At 39.7% G+C, this 17,606-nt stretch overlaps 1 protein-coding gene across 2 annotated transcripts in view; it reads right to left on the reverse strand.

Moving 5' to 3' along the window:
• Positions 1–17,606, reverse strand: part of GPATCH2 (G-patch domain containing 2) — a 114,472-nt gene that overhangs the window by 91,573 nt on the left and 5,293 nt on the right. Inside the window, exons 2-6 of one of the 2 annotated variants that reach the window (XM_054576590.1) lie at positions 14,326–15,042; positions 9,093–9,154; positions 5,754–5,936; positions 5,248–5,327; positions 4,856–5,117 (exon numbers count right to left, since the gene is read on the reverse strand). In XM_054576590.1, the coding sequence (XP_054432565.1) occupies positions 5,085–5,117; positions 5,248–5,327; positions 5,754–5,936; positions 9,093–9,154; positions 14,326–15,042 (1,075 nt within the window). In that variant the 3' untranslated portion in view covers positions 4,856–5,084. Of the gene's footprint in view, positions 1–4,855; positions 5,118–5,247; positions 5,328–5,753; positions 5,937–9,092; positions 9,155–14,325; positions 15,043–17,606 lie in introns of those variants that run through there. The other variant, XM_054576589.1, reaches the window with a different exon arrangement.

Raw genomic sequence — 17,606 nt, forward strand, 5'->3', positions numbered from 1 at the left:
AAGAAAAAAACTAAACTATATACAACATACACAGTAATAGAATAGAATATATATGATATATATTTAGAATTAAGCAATTCTATATTCTTATAGTCTTCAATGTATCAATAATGCCTTAAGGATACAAACAAATACCAATTCATAGAGATAGTAATTAAGCATTTAGTTATTGAATTCTATTGAAAAATATTAGATCACTAGCTAGCACATGGTCATTGAGGACATATGCTATGTGTAGTTTTACAAACCATTTCAGATTTGTTTTCTGTTATAAAAATTTCTCCTTTATCTTAGAATAGTCTAGGAGAAAAGTCTATGTAGTTCCCTTATTTAAACCAAATCCATTTAAAATGGCCCTTCTGTTGTAAAAGGCTATAAATCAGACTAAATATTCCTACTTGAGTATCCTAAGAAAAAATAAGATACAGGTTGAGCAAGACATACAGAGTAAATCATTATAGTATCATTATCATGATCAATATACCACTTGTGAAATCAGGCCTCCCATGACTTCATAGTAAAAGAAAAAATATAGAAAATCCCTTTTCTCCCTAAGAATGAACTGACTCCAGATTCTGAACAGATGCAAGCCCCTGGACTGTTGAATAGAAACTGTCTGCTTACACGTGTGGCGTGACAATTTACGTTAAGGGTTGACATTCACATCATTTTTTTCAGATACTTAAACTTGATAAACGTGTAAATAAGAGTCAGGTGAACTTTTTTCTTTTTCTTTTTCTTTTTTTTTACACAAAATCACCACCACCACCCCCTCCATCCTTTTCTTTGTTCTGATCATATGAAAAACTAGAAACAGTTTATAAAACTTTGAGATAGAATCCAATTTTATAAAACTTTCAGATAGAATCCAGTAACTCTTATGTAATATTTACATTGGATTTCAGGTATTGAATTTTAAATGGACCCATTTAATTTCTAATCTTTCAACAGACTTCTATACGAATGCTAACAAATAAAAAGTAACACCTGTTGAAAGAACATCAGTTTTAAAAAAAGAATAAAAACAACCTCTACAGAAAGCATGGACTACTTAGGGTACTCAGGAGCCGGGTGTCCTGGCTAGCTGAAATACTGTGCTTAAGTCAGGTTAACCAGAGTCACTTAGTAAACACGGTATCTCCAAACTGGTTCTGGGATGGATCATTTTCCTGAAGATTATTGTTCTGAATTGTACTTGAGCACAAATTCTGGATGATAGCCCCAGAATATCCTTTGGGATTATCATTTGCTTAATTCTCCTAAAAAAAGGTGAAGATTAAGGGCTGGTTATCTGCACTTCGGTAAACTTCTGTTTTATTCTAACAGAAAGACCACAGTAGTTAATTCCTCTCAACTTAAATTCTCAGGACTGTCTGCATTAACCCTTCATGTACAGGGACAAAGTTATTCTTAAAAGTCAGATAACTCTGGGCCCAAAACTCCTAAACAGTATGGACTTTCTTACAAATGAATAACTTAATAATTGGGGGTAGGAAAAAAGAAGTGATTAGAACAGTTTTTTAGTTTGTAATTAAGTTTTGATATTTAATGCAATAGCTGTAAATCCAAAAATAAATCAAAATTGTTCTTCACAGACCATATTAAAGACAATGGACAACTCAACTATAAATGAGGTATAAAAAATCAAAAAGGCTGTAACATATAGCACTGTAAATATTGAGGTATATTATGTATAAACTATGAACAGAGAAGTTTTAAAGTCTGAAGTTCTGCACTTTGACCCTTGATACAGATGTTTTCTCAGTCAGGAGCTTCTGTGTTTAATGTATCCAACCATAACAGTAACAATCATTTATTTAATCTACACTATGTGACAGAGTTGATGCTAGACCCTCTATGTAAACAGAATCTCATTCAGTCCTGATAACACTTTGGCACAAAAATTCTTGTCTTTGTCCAGGAGAAAGATAAAGTAAGGTTCAAACTGTAATTACAAGTAAAAAAGAAAAACTACAGGGGAGATTCACAAAGGTCTGACTTCAAAACCTGTATGTGTTCTACAAAACCACCTGGCTTTCTACAAAACCAAGTAGCGTGGATGCTCATTCCTACGTCCAGGCTCCATGTGTGTGAGCTTGCATACTGGCTAAAATTCGTCTGTAACCCCAAATCAGCACTCGCCGCCTTCCAAATCAGCTCATTCGCAGACGGATGCGTGCACAGCAAGGGGAGCCTGGGTCCCGATGGGCAGGCACACTCCCCACGGGGGCAAAGAAGGCACTGCTCTACCTGCGTGCTTAGCTCTCATGCTCTAAGCTAGTGACTTCTTTGTGGTTTTAATGTCCCCTTTCTCACGCTACTGTGCTTTTTGTTTGTGACTGACTCACTGCTTTTAAATGTCCCCCAGCCACAAGGCTGTAGTATTGTCTACTGTCCTCAACCCCTTGAGGCTGTGATGGGCCTTATGGGGAAAATACCTGTGCTAGGTTTGCTTTGGTCAAACATGAGTTACAGGGTGTGGGCCATAAATTACATGTTAATGAATCAACAACATATTAAATAAGGTGTCTTTAAAACACAAACATACGTAAGACAGGATTATGTATTGATTAACTGAGGAAAATGTCAGGATCACTGGCTCACAGGAACCTAACCCTGCTTTTCCCTTAGGAGCAAGTTCAGTATTTGCCAACTCAGTGTCTGCAGAACAAAATTATGGTGAAGAGTGAAAATGCCAATAGAAAACTCTGCCCCCCCCCTAATATCTGTAGTCACATTTCAGCAAAAGATTCTCCTTCTGTCACTTCCTTCAAAGACCATCATTATATTTGTGCGGTTATCACTCAGCAGCTTAAAACAAAAAACCTTTTGTTACCATTCTTTTTAGTAGTTGCAGATTCATGTGTCTCTCTGTGCCCAGAGAGTTAATCTCCCTTAAAAGCAATGTGGCTTTCCAATGTGAAAAATCTAAGGAATTAAACTTCATTTATTATTGCTGGATGTCATGGGTACTGTTCAGTGATGACTATTTTGTGAGATTATGACTTTAAAAACTAAATTGTTCGAAATGACACGGCACGAGCAGCAACAAAAACAAAAGCGTGGCACAGGAATTTTAAAATATCAGCACAAATCGGAACTCTTACCTTTCTTGTCCAAGCAAGATATTTTATTGAAAAAAAAATTACAGTACTTAAAAATCCAAACAAGGACAATTCAGGGTTGAGAAAAAGAAACCTGAAAAAGCCCATTGTCTTCAGTAAAATTCTGAATACAAAAAACGTAAACCAGGAAAACAGTTTATGGCCCAATGCACTGGTTTCATGATAAACACACACATATATAGTATATCTCCATCAAGTGAGACTTAATCACCTTTTTACAATTTAGAGAGGAAAGGCAGCTTTTACTATGGTTAAGCCATGTATCATCAATACCATGAAGCTAGCCTATCAGTTGTAATAGCTTCTATAAAATACCACAGCGAGATTGCAATAAGCCTAGAAAATGGGCTACAAATCCCAGCTATGCTCAAGCAAGCAGTGAACCAAAAATAAAAGTAGGTAAAACTGAACCAAGAACTAGACAGCATACATCTAGATTCATGATTGGTAAGGCAAAGTTCATAGGCCAAGGTTTTAAAGTGACTTGTTCAGATCCAAAAGACAGTCATTATACAAAATAAAAGCATTTGTATAATTCAAGGGGGGAAATCATGAATTTTCACTGCAAAAGACATAGCACAGAAAAGCTCACTTACAATTACGAAACACCACATTATTGTACCTCTAAAAAATCACTTTAAATATGCAAAGGTAAAGAGACTCAAAGTTGCACTTTACCTTTTTCAACTCTCCAGTTTTTGAGAAGCAATCTAAAAGATGTCACATATTCCCACTTAACACCTTTGCTGAAATCTTTCAGATTTGATAAGTCTGTGTAAGGAAAATGTCAACTTTGAGTTTCTTTTCCAAGCTTCATATTTAAGTTAGCCATTAAATGACGAATTAACAATCCATACAATAATATAAAAATACATGTATTAAATCACAGTTTTCATCCATTATTGGAACTTAATAAAAATATTGATCATTTTAATATAACCATTCTGCAAAACTCCAATGGCCTGCACGCAGCATAGCGTCTAAATTGTACTATCAACAGAAATGTGACGTTTCCCTCTGCTTGGTGAAAATGAGCTCACACCAGCACTCCTGACTCAGTGACACATGCGGTCGGTCACTCCAAGAAGGAGCACACAGCTCTCACTTTTAAACACGACAATGTGATTCAGAGTTATACAGTGTTTGTTGCAATATCTGGTTTCACATGAGTTCAGTAAGCTCTACACCAAAGTGATCATCTTGATTGGTTTCAGGTCTCAGACAAAACACATAATTTAAAGATAATAGTAAATGATTATACTAGCACAGACTAGTTACCACGGTGGCTAGTTTAAAAGTCGGCTGCTGTTGGCAGTACAATGAATACTATAGAATAAAATACAATGAGTTTGCAATACAGAGCAGATTATCCAAGTAGAAAGCAAACTTAAACAAAATACAAACTCTAGCAAAAATGATCAACCTTACCTACTACTCATCTTAGCCCTTGTTAAAATACCCTGAGTAAAATGCAAATATTTTAAATAACGCTGGTTATATAAGATTTCTCTAAAAATGAACCATAAATGTTAATGCATTGCATTTTTTATTTACAACAGTCAGATAAGGTAAAAATTAGCTCTTAACCAGTCACAATATAAACATTAAGGAATACTTTTATATGGTATCTGGACGGTTTTAATTTTCTAGCTTTTGTTAGCAGTTTGGCAAAGCAAGTGATACATAAATGGTTTCAATGTAAAAAAAATCATAAAAGAGAAAAATATATAAAATGTACAGTAGTTCCTACCCACCCTGGGCCAACCTAGGTCCCTAGAAAGCTCCCCAACCAGATGCGCGTCTGACTAGAGGAAGAATACCAGTCCTCCAGCAAAAACAGCCCCATCTTTCAGTTCAGTGACATTCCTCCGGGGGCAGAGGACAGGAGCCAGGTTCCCTCGAGTGCCATTCCCCAGATGTTCAAAACGTAACTAATTTATTAGCATTAGAAGATTTGGTTTATAGGGGAATCTCACGGGTCCAGTGTGTAGCCTACAAAAAAATGGATTGTTTTTAAGTATAACATTAGCATAGGAATCAAGGATGAGGATGTGGCTTTTTATTCCATAGAAATGGATACATTTCCAAACATGACAAAAATCAAGTAAAAAAGCATGCCTACCATTGAAGTGGGGGTCCCTCCAGATTTTTTAATATTCTTGGAAGACATCCCATGAAGGCGGCTGAGTCTAGCTTGGAAACCTGGAAAAATCAAAGAACCTGGATCAGGAGATTCTAGGATCTGGAGCACAGAATAAGATGCTATCAATTGCAGCTTCAAAAAGTAAGTGGCAGGAGGGAAAACACGCCCAATAGCAGTGGGGAAGAGGTGAAGCTCATACTCATTAATAAAAAATCAGACTCGATGCCAGGCAGGGTTCTAAACGTGGTCAGCACACAGCCACTGGTTATTTAAGCATCAGGGTTTTCTTTCCTCCCGACTCCTCCCCTTTCTGTCAGAGTGGGCCTGGCGGGAATGCAAGTCAACCTTCCTGAGAGTTCGAAAGCACAGCCAGTGCAGGCTTGGGCTCCTCGTTTCCATCTCAGCCGTTCCGCCCTCCGTGGCTGCGACCACTCCTAGGCTGGCCACGAGCCCCCGGCACCCAGCCGTCAGGACGCACTACTGACCTCTTCTCCCGGGATGCGACATGAGTGGGAAAGAGCCCGTTAAGATACTCTCAAAGACGGGGTCCGGTAAGTTCTTGTCTAGCTCGGCTGGGTCCTCCTTCTCCCACCAGGGCACGACTCCCGTGATGCCGCATGCGCCGCCCGACTCCTTTTCGTAAAACCAGTCACTCTGCTCGTCGTCCCCTGCGCAGACACACGAGAAACCCCGCCGTGGGTCAGCTTGGCCGTCCCGGGGAGCAGGGCCGTTGGGTCAGATACAAAAAGCACAGGACATCAATTAAATCTGAATTCAGATAAACAGTTCATTCTTAACATAAAGACGGGGTGGGACTCAAGTAGGGTTGCAGTGGTTTATATGGAAAAAGATACAATACTGAATAAATAATAATACAAGAACAAACTCTGTGTTTCATGAACTAACAACTGTAAACCTACTTTTGCCCCATCCTGTATATAGTACTGAAAATTTTTAGTCTAAGCACGTCAAAATACTGTGTGGAACATAGTTAAAAAATAATTTCTTATTTTTCTAAAGTTCCAATTTAACTGGGAACCTTATATTTTACCTGGCAATGTTATATGTAGTCTATTAAACAAAACAAAAACAACTTTTTATTCTATCCCACAGCTTCACTTAAGAAATGTTTGGGTTTTGTTTATTTTTAGAGAGTGGGGAAGGGAGGGAAAAAGAGGGGAAGAGAAACATCGATGTGTGAGAGAAACATCTCTTAGTGGCCTTGTATGCACACCCCAACGGACCAGGGACGAAACCTGCAACCCAGGCATGTGCTTTGACCAGGAATCCAGCCGCTGAACTTTTGGTTTGCGGGACAACACCCAACCAATTGAGCTACAATGCTCAGAGCAAGAAATGTTTTTTAACACTATAACAAGAACTGCCATCAACAAAATCATTAACTGTTATGTTTTAATAAACTGGTTAATCTTTTGGCAAAAACTGTAGAGAAATCCATTTAAGTTACTACCTTTTCCACATTAAGGAAAAACGAGCCTGAATCTCCTACTGGGAATTAAAAGGTGTAACACTGTAGAACGTGTTCTTTGCAGCTGATAATGGTGTGTATTAGCTTAATTTCATGATTTCTATGGAGTGTAAAAGGGGAAACAATCATGAACAGATGTGACTAAATGCAATTAATCTGATTAAGTTCATTAAGAAGTGGTTGTGAAGAAGCTGATCTTAAATGAAAAGTGACAATGCCACAGAGCTTGCAAAGAGACGGTCCCGGACTAGAGCAAGGTGCGTCCCCGAGGGAACACCGCCGACAGCGGCCTGAGCGCCTGGCCCAGCGGCCGCACCCTGAGGCTGGACCAGCAGCGCCCACGCGGGGAGCCAGCGTGTTTTGTGGTTTTAAAAAAGGAATAATAAAGAGATGGATAATGAGGCAAAAATACAGAAGGCAGATGGCTTTTAGAAATGAGAAAAATGGCATTTTGAATAGGATGTGATATTCATTAAAGTCTTCTTTGTGGTTCTTAGAAAACTACAAATTCTAGTTTCTGAGATGCCACCACAACTTCCACAAATGTTTTTCTTTAAAAAAAAAAGAGTTCTGATTTCCAAAATCTCTCATCACAAATATTATAAAATGCAAACTAAAACAAACCTTAAGCTTTGATTGAAAATGGTTTTATGGGAAGTAGCTGTATTTCAAATTATGAGGGAGCAAAAAATTGAAAACAGTTGGAAAACTGGAATCACCAACTTATTTCAATTGAGGATTTAATAAAAATTAGCAAAAAAGCACATAAATATCAGTACTTTTACTGATTTTTGTTTTCTTTTTTAAGAATTTTTGTTGAATTATTGGTGTGACATTGGTTAATAAAATTGTATATTGATTAGTAAAATTATACGAGTATACAGCCCTATAACACATCATCTGTATGTTGCATCATGCACTCACCACCCAAAGTCAGGTCTCTTTCCACACCGTGACTGATTATTAAATAATTAATAATTAAATATTAAAATTTCACAGATTAGGTATAAGAGTAGAAAAAGAAAGGGAGTCCCTTGAAACTGACTACCTTAAATCTTAATTCCAATTAAGACAGCATTGTAATAGAAAAACAGTGTTATTTTATTTTTGATGTGATACACAACTTTATTCTTAATAGGGAAATCAATTAGCCAAAGATTAAAAACGTGGGCTCTTAAGTCAGACAGACCAATGAGAATTCTGGTGTTTTCCAGTATTGGGACATTACTTGAAACCTTGTTAGCTTAGGTTTTACCATCGTAAAAAAAACAACTCTCATAGGGATGTTTTAGGAATTAAATAAGAACTTAAAGTAATTTGATATTTAAAAAAAGCACTTATTAATGTAAAATATAACAAACTCACAAGAAACATTAGCATATTCTTCTGAGGTACTCAATGTTTTTCAAAGACTGATAAGCTTAACAAATTGTTATTTTTTTAAAGTATTTTCATTTATAACTTTAGGGAGACATGTATTTTAACAAGAATTTAGGTATATCTTAACCTTAGGTTTTTACCATATTTCAGCAAAGTCTCAAGTTCAAAAAGTCTATGGCCATTAAAAAAAGTTATGCATCTGTTTATATGTGACAAATCATTCATAGGTAAGATAAACATGATTATTTAATAATTGAATACAATAAATTTTGTTGTTTCCCTTAAAATTTACTAATTCCCTCTCAAGACTCTTGAGAAATGAAGTTAACATTTATGATTAAGTATCTGCATGTAGATCTGCTGCCCCCTTGTTAGTGTCTATATTTTCTTCCAGAACAGATAGTTTCAAAATAATGCCATGCAAAAGTAGGAAATCCTTCAGGAAATGTCAAAGATAAAAAAGATCGAAGTTGCCAAACATCACTGTTTAACAGTTTACAATATTGAACTTAGGAAAATTGTCTAATCATAAACTGGATAGGATAGCTAAATGTCACAACGAAATGAAAATGACAAATGACTTGTAAATCCAACTTTATAAATGCTTAAATGAAATTAAATACATTTGAAATCAGGTGGAGACAGAGAACCAGTGTCTTGGGATCTTACTAAAAGAATCAAAACTGCAAAAACTGAGGTACGAAAGCTTTCTCAAGGAAGATAATCCTTCCTGAACATTATTAGCTCCACATACCAGCTTTTGGAGATAATCAATTACTTCAGATTGTGAAGACAGGATGCTTTCCCAGTACATCAGAAAACTAAACCCCAGTCCACTGAGAAGTGTGTGTAAGGTAAACGGATTGCGGTCGTCAGCTTAGGAAATAATGGGCAATAAGTGCACTTTACAATGAAGACGTTTTTCCAAAGAGAGAACAAAATGACAGGTCAGTACCTTGCCTTCCCTCGTCATTGGTAAACAACCCAGCGTCAGTGCTGCTGAGACTGCTGGAATCGCTGCAATGAGGGAAAAGAAGAAAAAGAGATCAAAACAACAATTGATCTCTCGGCCGTAACATTTTCAAGAGACGTGGCAGCTCTCGGATGGGACTTAAGCCTGACAAAGATCTGAAAGAAAACAAGACGATTTTAAAAAAATCTAACTGCAAATATCCTGGTTCCACTCACTACAGAGTGTATTACTTTTGGCACAGAAAACTGTGGGGCTCTAATGGGACGCTGACAGTAAGCCAGAGGCGGCTGCCACGGTGCGGACAGAATGGATGCGTCTCCTCCTCCGCTCTCATCAAGTGCTCACCGCTCCTTCCTCGTGCGGTCCGCTGCTCAAGGAGCCTGGGAAGCCTCAGTCAAGGGCGGCTTAAGCCTGCCTGCCTTCAGTGCACGGCATACTAGGGCCTGGGGTGAGATCACCCTTCACAAGCACATTCGCAAACGTTCTGGCAGAGGCGTTACTGAAGAATTCACAACCACTGTATTCCTTGGCAAGGAAGAAAAAAGGTTGATACGTTAAGTCCAAAGTGAAGGTCCTTCTGCGCAAAAACTGAGCAAAAAAGAATGTTACCAATATGAAGGAAGGAGCATGCAAAAGTAATAGGTTTTCATTACTTTCACTGAAGTTCAAACAGTAAATAGCCAAATGACATGAATAAACTGTCACTATACGTTCTAATAGAAGCAATGCTTGTTTTAACAGAAGCAAAACTTATGTGATAATAGAGTTAGTTAAAAAGCCACAAGGACAAGTCATGTAATAGTAAGTTTGGCCTGTAAAGAAAATTGATGTTCTTTAAAATTTCTCATGTACTCTCTTTTTTACTATAATTCTTAATTTACCAATCAGAATATTGCCCCAGCTGATTTTTTATATTATAATACATTTTCCATTAATATGGAGAACTCTGTAACCTATCTTATTTTTTTAATCCCAAACTAGTTTAAATATTTAAATTGAGAGTTTAGGATTAAAATTGTAGGTGACATCTAAACACATATACATTTTCTGAATATAAAATATTGCGGTTTTTCTTGGATTTTTAAAAAAATAAGTATAAACAAAAACTATAAGGAATTTGAGTGACACCTTTCCAAAGGAATTCTGAATTACTACCTTCTCCTCTTTCTTCAAATTAAGAGACTCTAGGAAGCTCCCTATAGTGCACAAGTATTAATGGAAGAGAATACTTTCTAAGAGCACCAAATTCACATTTTCTTATTTACTAGCACGTCATACATGCTCTTCTCTACATAGTGGCATTAAGAGTATTTATTAAAAACACTTCACAAACTTTATCTTTTTGCTACTTAATTGTCCAAACTACTCATGACCTCTTGTCTGTGACTGAGCAGTGCTTTCCTGTCTGCCGCCATCAACATAACCCTAATAAAGGACAGACCTTAGCATCCAAAGGTGGGGTCACAATTCTTCTCCTAAAACCCTTGAATCAAAATTTACTTAAAATTCAGAATTCTTCTAACTTTAGAAAAGTATGTACTAAAATGCCTAAGATGGGTTAAAGGTAGTCGTCCATAATCAAACATATTAATATACTTTTTCAATTAAATGAATGAATATCCATGTTAAATATAGGTCAAATTAGGTCTGGCCATAAATAAATTAGTTTTTCACAGCTTTCAGAATTCAGATTTGTGCGTAAATGATTATGAATCTATGCACTATTCATTTATTTTTGGTATTTATTTATTTTTGCCTCCTCTATGATATTCTACATAACAGCCAGGTTCATCTTTTCAAAATATAACTTGTTGACTAAAAATCCTGTGATATCCTGAATAGGATCATGGAACAGAAAAAAGGATATTAAATAAAAACAAAGGGAATTCTAATAATGTGTCGACCCTGGCCCATCAAGTCTGACGGATGGGCCAGTGTAAGGTCCGATGCTAATAACGGGGAAAACTGGGTGCGGGGTATGCGGGAACAGACGGCACAGGCGCTGGGCGCTGCCTCTGCGACTTCTTCATAAATCTGAAAAGTCTTCATAGTCTTCTGTTAAAAATCTAAAATTACTTCCCCATACTTGCAGGATTCGATTGAGATTTCAAGGCTCTCTGTGGGCGGGTCCCCACCTACATTCTTTTATCCCCATCTCTGGTCCTTTTGTTTCTTTTTTCTTCTAGGGGGTATCCCTGTCTCCTCTGCCATCTCTGTCTGCCTTGCCCCCTCCCCTCTTCTTAAAGAAAGCAGGAAATCAGGATCCCCTGAGTCCAGCTCTTAGTACTTAATGAGCCTTGTCCTAATTTGAGATATTTTATGTGTGTTTTAAATGACACGGTTTCCCATTTACATTTCACTTCATAACATCTTGCTAGTTGCTCCAAACATCATGTTGCCATTTCGGTGTTCAGGAGGTCAAGACAAAAACTTAGATGAAAGGGAGACTTCTCATTTTCAGCATCTGATGACCGCTACGGCTTATCCACAGGGACACCTCTTCTCAGGTTTCTGAGTGTGACTTTTATAACGCAGTATTCAAAGATGTTCCACGAAGGCTTGCCGAATTAGTATGTGGACACTAATCCCAACCTCCTGCCACCAATCTGTTCATTTCCTGTGTTTTCTCCTGTTGAAACCTGGACCTCTTTGGAGAGTCCCCTTCCTCTTCCACCCTCCCAGGCAACCATCCATTGGCTCTAGCTCTTACAAATGCCCCTCTGCTGTCACAGCCAAAACTCCTCCCACTTAAGGACACACCAGAAGTCAACTGAAAGCTGAACAAAACGCTGTCCTCTGGATCACTTGTGCTATCTTGATAAAATGTTAATCTAATTGATAACATGGAAATCCAACTGAGTTTCTTCACAGACTTCCCCTCACTTATGTGACAAAATGCAAGCCCTTTACCACACACAGCACAGGAGGCCTTTGGGACCTGCTCATTGCCTGGTCTCAACCCCACTCTCTATTCCAGTGACAGTGAACTCTGTGTACCTTCCCAAACCCTTGTGTCACAGGCCACACCTGTGCACGGCGTCCCCTCTGCGCAGGAATATGCTACTTCCCTCCGCCAGCGTCCCACGGGGCCAGTGCCGCGTGAGCTCAGGGCCCCTCGCAGAGGCCTCCCTCACGGCGCCTTCCTCTGAACCCCCTGCGGTCTCCACATCTGCTGTCGCACTTGCTGTCGGCTGCTCCAGAAGACGGGGCTGCAGAGAACTGCTCTGCCCTAGCACTGGTCTTGGTACCATGGGAAGAGTAAATGGTTCCTCGAGGCTTATTCAACCAAACTCACGGAGTGAAGTAGTTCAGTTATTTCTCCATCAGCTCCAAAGAAATACGTAGCTTTTTATAGTAGAAAAGCTTTGGAAGTAGTCTCAAACAACTTAACTTGGATAAATACCTTAAATATTTAGCAGTCTTCCTGTAGAAGGAATATGTGACTAACTTTTAAGTAACAAGAAAAAGTTACATAGGTTACGTTTTAAAATAAGAGAAAAAGAATTGTTTTAGTATATTTGCCAGTGAAAACATCCTCTGTGGAAATGTGTACCTGGTCTGTGGATAGCTGGGTAGACTGATCATATCTTAGGTATTCAAATGCTTTTTACAATGAAGAGAAATAGTTTCATCTCATTTCTCTTCCAGGGTAGAAGTCTGTCAATAAAAAGCAGGCATCAATAAAAGCAGGGGGCAGGGGGTGGCTTGGACAATCAATCCAGAAAGCAGGTGATCTTTGAATAATCCAGAATTGAGTACTTATCTCCGCTGCCACAGGCCCTCCCTCCCAGCAAGTGAGCAAGATAATTACTCTCAAGTCCGGCTGAGTGCTCCCCATCACAGTGGCCTAATACTAGCACAGGCAAATCATTCTCGTATAAAAACGACAACTTCCCTGGAAGAAAAGCAGACACTGTAAACTTTTCAAAGACTTCCTAATACGTCTGCTAAGTAATTTTTACCTCTTTAGAAAAGTTGCATAAAAAGTAAGCCATCTCTAATAAAAGGTCCATTCTATAAAATTTTACCAGGTCCTACTCATATCTGCAATCAGAATCATACATACAAGAACCACCAAAAATGTGTCAATAGTTTATATACACATACATGTATATATGTATATATGTTTGATATATAGGGTCTGGCAGAAGTAACGCCTGCTTGAGTGTGGTTGGTAGAGTAATAATATGGGTGTAATAATTTATAGTTTTAACTTGACCATCTCACCGAACATGTCCTATGGTGTGCTTGAATGTGATATTATTATGTTACAGAATGACATGCTTATGATTTTGTAATGAAAGAGTTGGCAATAAAAAACGGGGCATTATTTGTGCCAGAAACTGTACATGTACACATCTATAAATATGTGTATATATTCCATAGATCACATTTGATTAAATGTGATTAAAATGTAAGTCCTACAAATAAATATCAAATACCCTTTCCCAGACCATTTCTAAGCAATGTTTTTCAGCATCGCAGCTCTGCATTTGGCTTTGAGGACACCTAAAAGGATGAAGAGAGTCAACGCTTTCTTATTTCCTTCGAGTAGCATTAGTTTTGTATGAAAGAAAAATCACCATTTACCTTTTTGATGCTGTTAAAATAGTACCGAGTATCGCTGTGGTCCACCTGCCTTCCAGAACAGACAGAGTAGACTGACTAACTGCTCAAGGGCCCTTGCTGTCATTTGTCTCTTGACAAGACCAGGTGTTCTAGACTGTAAATTGGGTTTTACAATTCATGAGTGATCAGAATTCCGAGCAAGCTACACACTGAAAATATCAAGCCACACATGTTGAAGTGGTATCAACTTTCGATTCTCAGTAATCACAATAAACTGATAAATTGTGAAACTAAAAAGAACCAAACAGTAAAACTCTATAATTAACCACATAATTATAAACACAATTCTAAGAGTTACAGTTGTGTTATTCAAATGCACATCCTTTCTCAATGAAAATCTATTTCTTTTTCTCTTTGTAGCTGAAAATTAAGTCATTACACAATCAAAAGACTTTGTGCAAATCAAATAAGCAATTTTCCTTTGTGCTAAACATCATAAATTATAAGGAAATATGACCATGGTTAAACAGTAATAGCACTACCACTTTTATAATTCATAATTATTTCGAAACAATTAATTAAAATACCAAACATTTTCAACCACCGAACTATCGACACGCATCTTAATAGGAAATGGAGAAGTCACCTTTCGCTCATGAGCTCGTCGGAGACCTTCTGCTCTTCGTACTCCATTTTGTCCTTACTGGTCTGGCTCATCTCCTCACTTTCTAAGACCACGCCTTCATCTTGGACTTTGGGGCCCGGCCTGACGACCCGCAGTTTCCTCTTCTTGACCTTGCTCCGGGTAAACTCCTGGTACTGGCAAGCCCTGTCGTGGTCCATGTCCTGGTCCCGGCAGCCGTCGGGCGGCTGCGTCATGGTGCGCTTGCTGGAGAAGTCGTGCGGCAGGTCCACGGCCATGCGCTTGACCTTGCGCCGGCGGCGCAGGGTCCGGTTGCCCAGGCCGTCCACGGCGAGGTCCGACTCGAGCCACAGCGGCCTCTTCCCCCGCGCGTTGTTGTTCAGGTTCGACGAGGGCCTGCGCTTGGCCACGAGCATCTGGTCGTCGGAGTCGCTGTGATCCTTCTTGCTGCTGTTGGGATTCTCCCTGTAGTCCTTGCTCGGCTCTTCCAGGCTGGAGTCAGAGCCCTCGCTGAGGCAGTGGCCGGCCTCCCACGGGTGGTGCGCGTTGTAGGACCTGCGCTTCCGCCCGCGCCTCTTCCGCGCCTGGCGCTTCAGCGGGCAGGACAGGCTGCGCGCGTGGTCGCCGGCCTCGGCAAAGCCGCCGCGGGCCTGCTCCGAGCTCTCCTCCAGCGCGGAGACGAGGTCGTGCACCAGCTCCTCCATGGTCCGACTGAAATGCCTGCGTCGTGCACAGAAGGAAAAGCATTTAAAGGGCACAGCCGGTGCAGACCTTACCACCCCGGCTGAGTGCAGCCCACAGCTCACTCTAACTAAAAACAGTAGGCATGGCCAAGAAATTTCCAAAACTACTTAATCTTCCTCTCCAAGATACTCGAGTGTCAAATATTCTGACTTATTTTCAGCTCCTCCTTCTTATATGTTCATTGATTAAACGTAGGAGTTAGGTCAAGATACAATGCGCATAATACCAGCAATGGAAGGTCTCGGTGAGGAAGGTTTGGTTTTACTGTGTGATTACGGAAAAGTTATTTCTGCTTACAAAACTGTTCTTTAGTCTATTCCTGTCTTTTCCCGGGAGCCTCTTTTCCGAGATGAAACACAGAACTTTCTCAATCCCCTGGCCCACTTCTAAGAAGGCTGCGGATACACCCCTCTACTCATACCCCACCCCCCACCCCCGCCGCCCCGGTCACACCAGGATGTGCCGGCGGAAGGAGACTGACAGGCCCATACGTCAGAGTTGTGATGTATGTGAAAAGGGCTTAACCAAACACACGGCACAAATCTACACCACACTAACCTGGTAACCCAGTGACACAGAAACCAAGTTCAAGGTCAAACCGGAGCCTTACTGTTCTACAATGGCCCGTTATTTCTCTCATAGTTCACCTGAAGCAGACTCTGGGCTGTTTTGTTTTTCTTTCTTTTTTTTTTAATTGAATGTATTGGGGTGACATTGGCTAATACAGTTACACAGGTTTGGGGCATACAATTCTAAAATACATCATCTGCACACTCTATTGTGTGTTCATCATCTTGCTTGGCCTTTTTTTTTTTTTAAATAGAAATAAACAGAAACCATTGACCTATAAAAAGTATCTACTAGTCAGTCAGCAAGGACAAACATCAGTATTCTTTGGGAACTTTAATAAATTATCCTGGACCCTTCCAAGCCCAATTCTCAAAGATTTGAAATCAGTTGATGTGCTAGAGGGCCCAGGATTCAATTTTATTTTTTGAACATTATAGGTGATTCAAATAGGCACCCTTCTCAGGAAGATCATGAGCAGTCATTTCTCAAACTGAGTCCTAGAAGCACTCAGGGGTCACAATATTCTAATTATAGAGGGTTACGTAATTTCTATAGTCTATAGCAGAAATAGGCACACTTTTCTATAAGGGGCCAAAGAGGAAGCATTTTAGGTTCTGCAGGTCATTGGGTCTCCATCAAAACTACTCAACTTTCACCCTCCTAAGGGGGGAAATGCCTTGAGCAATACATAAATGAATGGGTATGGCTGCGTTCCAATGAAATTTTATTTACAAAACCAAGTGATGGGAAGCCACAGTTTGCTGACTCCTGCTTGGCATATATCGTTATAATTTCAGACATTTGCAGGTTCCCAATAACTTTCAGCTTTGTTTTTCATTTTAATGATGACCTGAAAACAAACACATTGTGATTCAACTGGATTTACCACTTGCAAGGTAATGCACCTGGAACAGCTTCTAACCCTTGCGTGTTTACTATGCGCCAGGCCCATGTCTAAGTGTTTCATGTGCATTGCCTGACTTCTTTCTCACACAGTAACCCCATGGGGTGGTGAGTGAAGTACACAGGGACAGAGATTAAGGGCAGCTTGCCCAAAGAGGCACATCTAAGAAGCAGTGGGAACAGATTCAAACTCCAGCAGCCTGGGTCCAGAGCCTGAGTGCTTGCCCAGCTAGAGCCAGAAATCAAGTACACGGTTCCAGTGCCCAGTCCGCACTTTTGTTGATGGTTGATTAAGCTGCAGGTGGTGGATTTTAATTGCTGAGACAGACCGGATACATGCAAGTGACTCACACTTAGGTACTATATTCCTTGGAACAGAAAAAGAGGCGGGAGACCTGCACCAACAGTAGGCAGAGGGCAGTGTGGGCGCTGAGAGGCAGTTGAGTTCAAAGGACCAGGGCTGTTGTGGGCAGCCACGCATGCACTGTGAGCCGTCGGGAGCAAGGTGTTGTCTTTCAGTGACCGCGGTCTGTGTTTTCCAGATCTGTCTCTTTTGACATTCAAAACAAGGAGCCCACAGGGACACATTATTTTTAAAAAAACAAAGTGAATAGTGTGTGTACACACACACACACACACACACACACACACACACATTTTTGTAAATGGACTCTTGAGGGCCACTGAAATGTGTTTTTCCCTTGAAAAGTTTTCTGTATATCACTCACGTTGAGAACAGGTCATTGAGGAGCCAAATGGGTCTTGTCTTCGTTACCTCTACACCAGCCATTACCTTTCTGTTTTTCCTTTACTACAATAAATAGTTAGTTATTTTCCCTTGCCACTATTTCTTTGGAAAAAATGTACTCTGAGAGACCTGTTATCTTTGAATATAAGAAATGTACTTTAAAAATTAACTGAAAGCCCGTTTAACAAGTATTAGGATAAGGGTTCTTTGTCCAAAAGAAGACTCAGCCCCCCCCCCCCCCAGTTCTGGAGTAACTAACAGCATCGCTGGCCTCCCAGAAATAAAGCCACACTAAGAGGCCATCACGTGACTGGTAGCT

The sequence above is a fragment of the Pteronotus mesoamericanus genome, unplaced genomic scaffold (assembly GCF_021234165.1).
Source record: "Pteronotus mesoamericanus isolate MK-2021 breed Mesoamerican mustached bat unplaced genomic scaffold, CSHL_Meso_final contig_347, whole genome shotgun sequence".
Classification (NCBI taxonomy): Eukaryota; Metazoa; Chordata; class Mammalia; order Chiroptera; family Mormoopidae; genus Pteronotus; species Pteronotus mesoamericanus.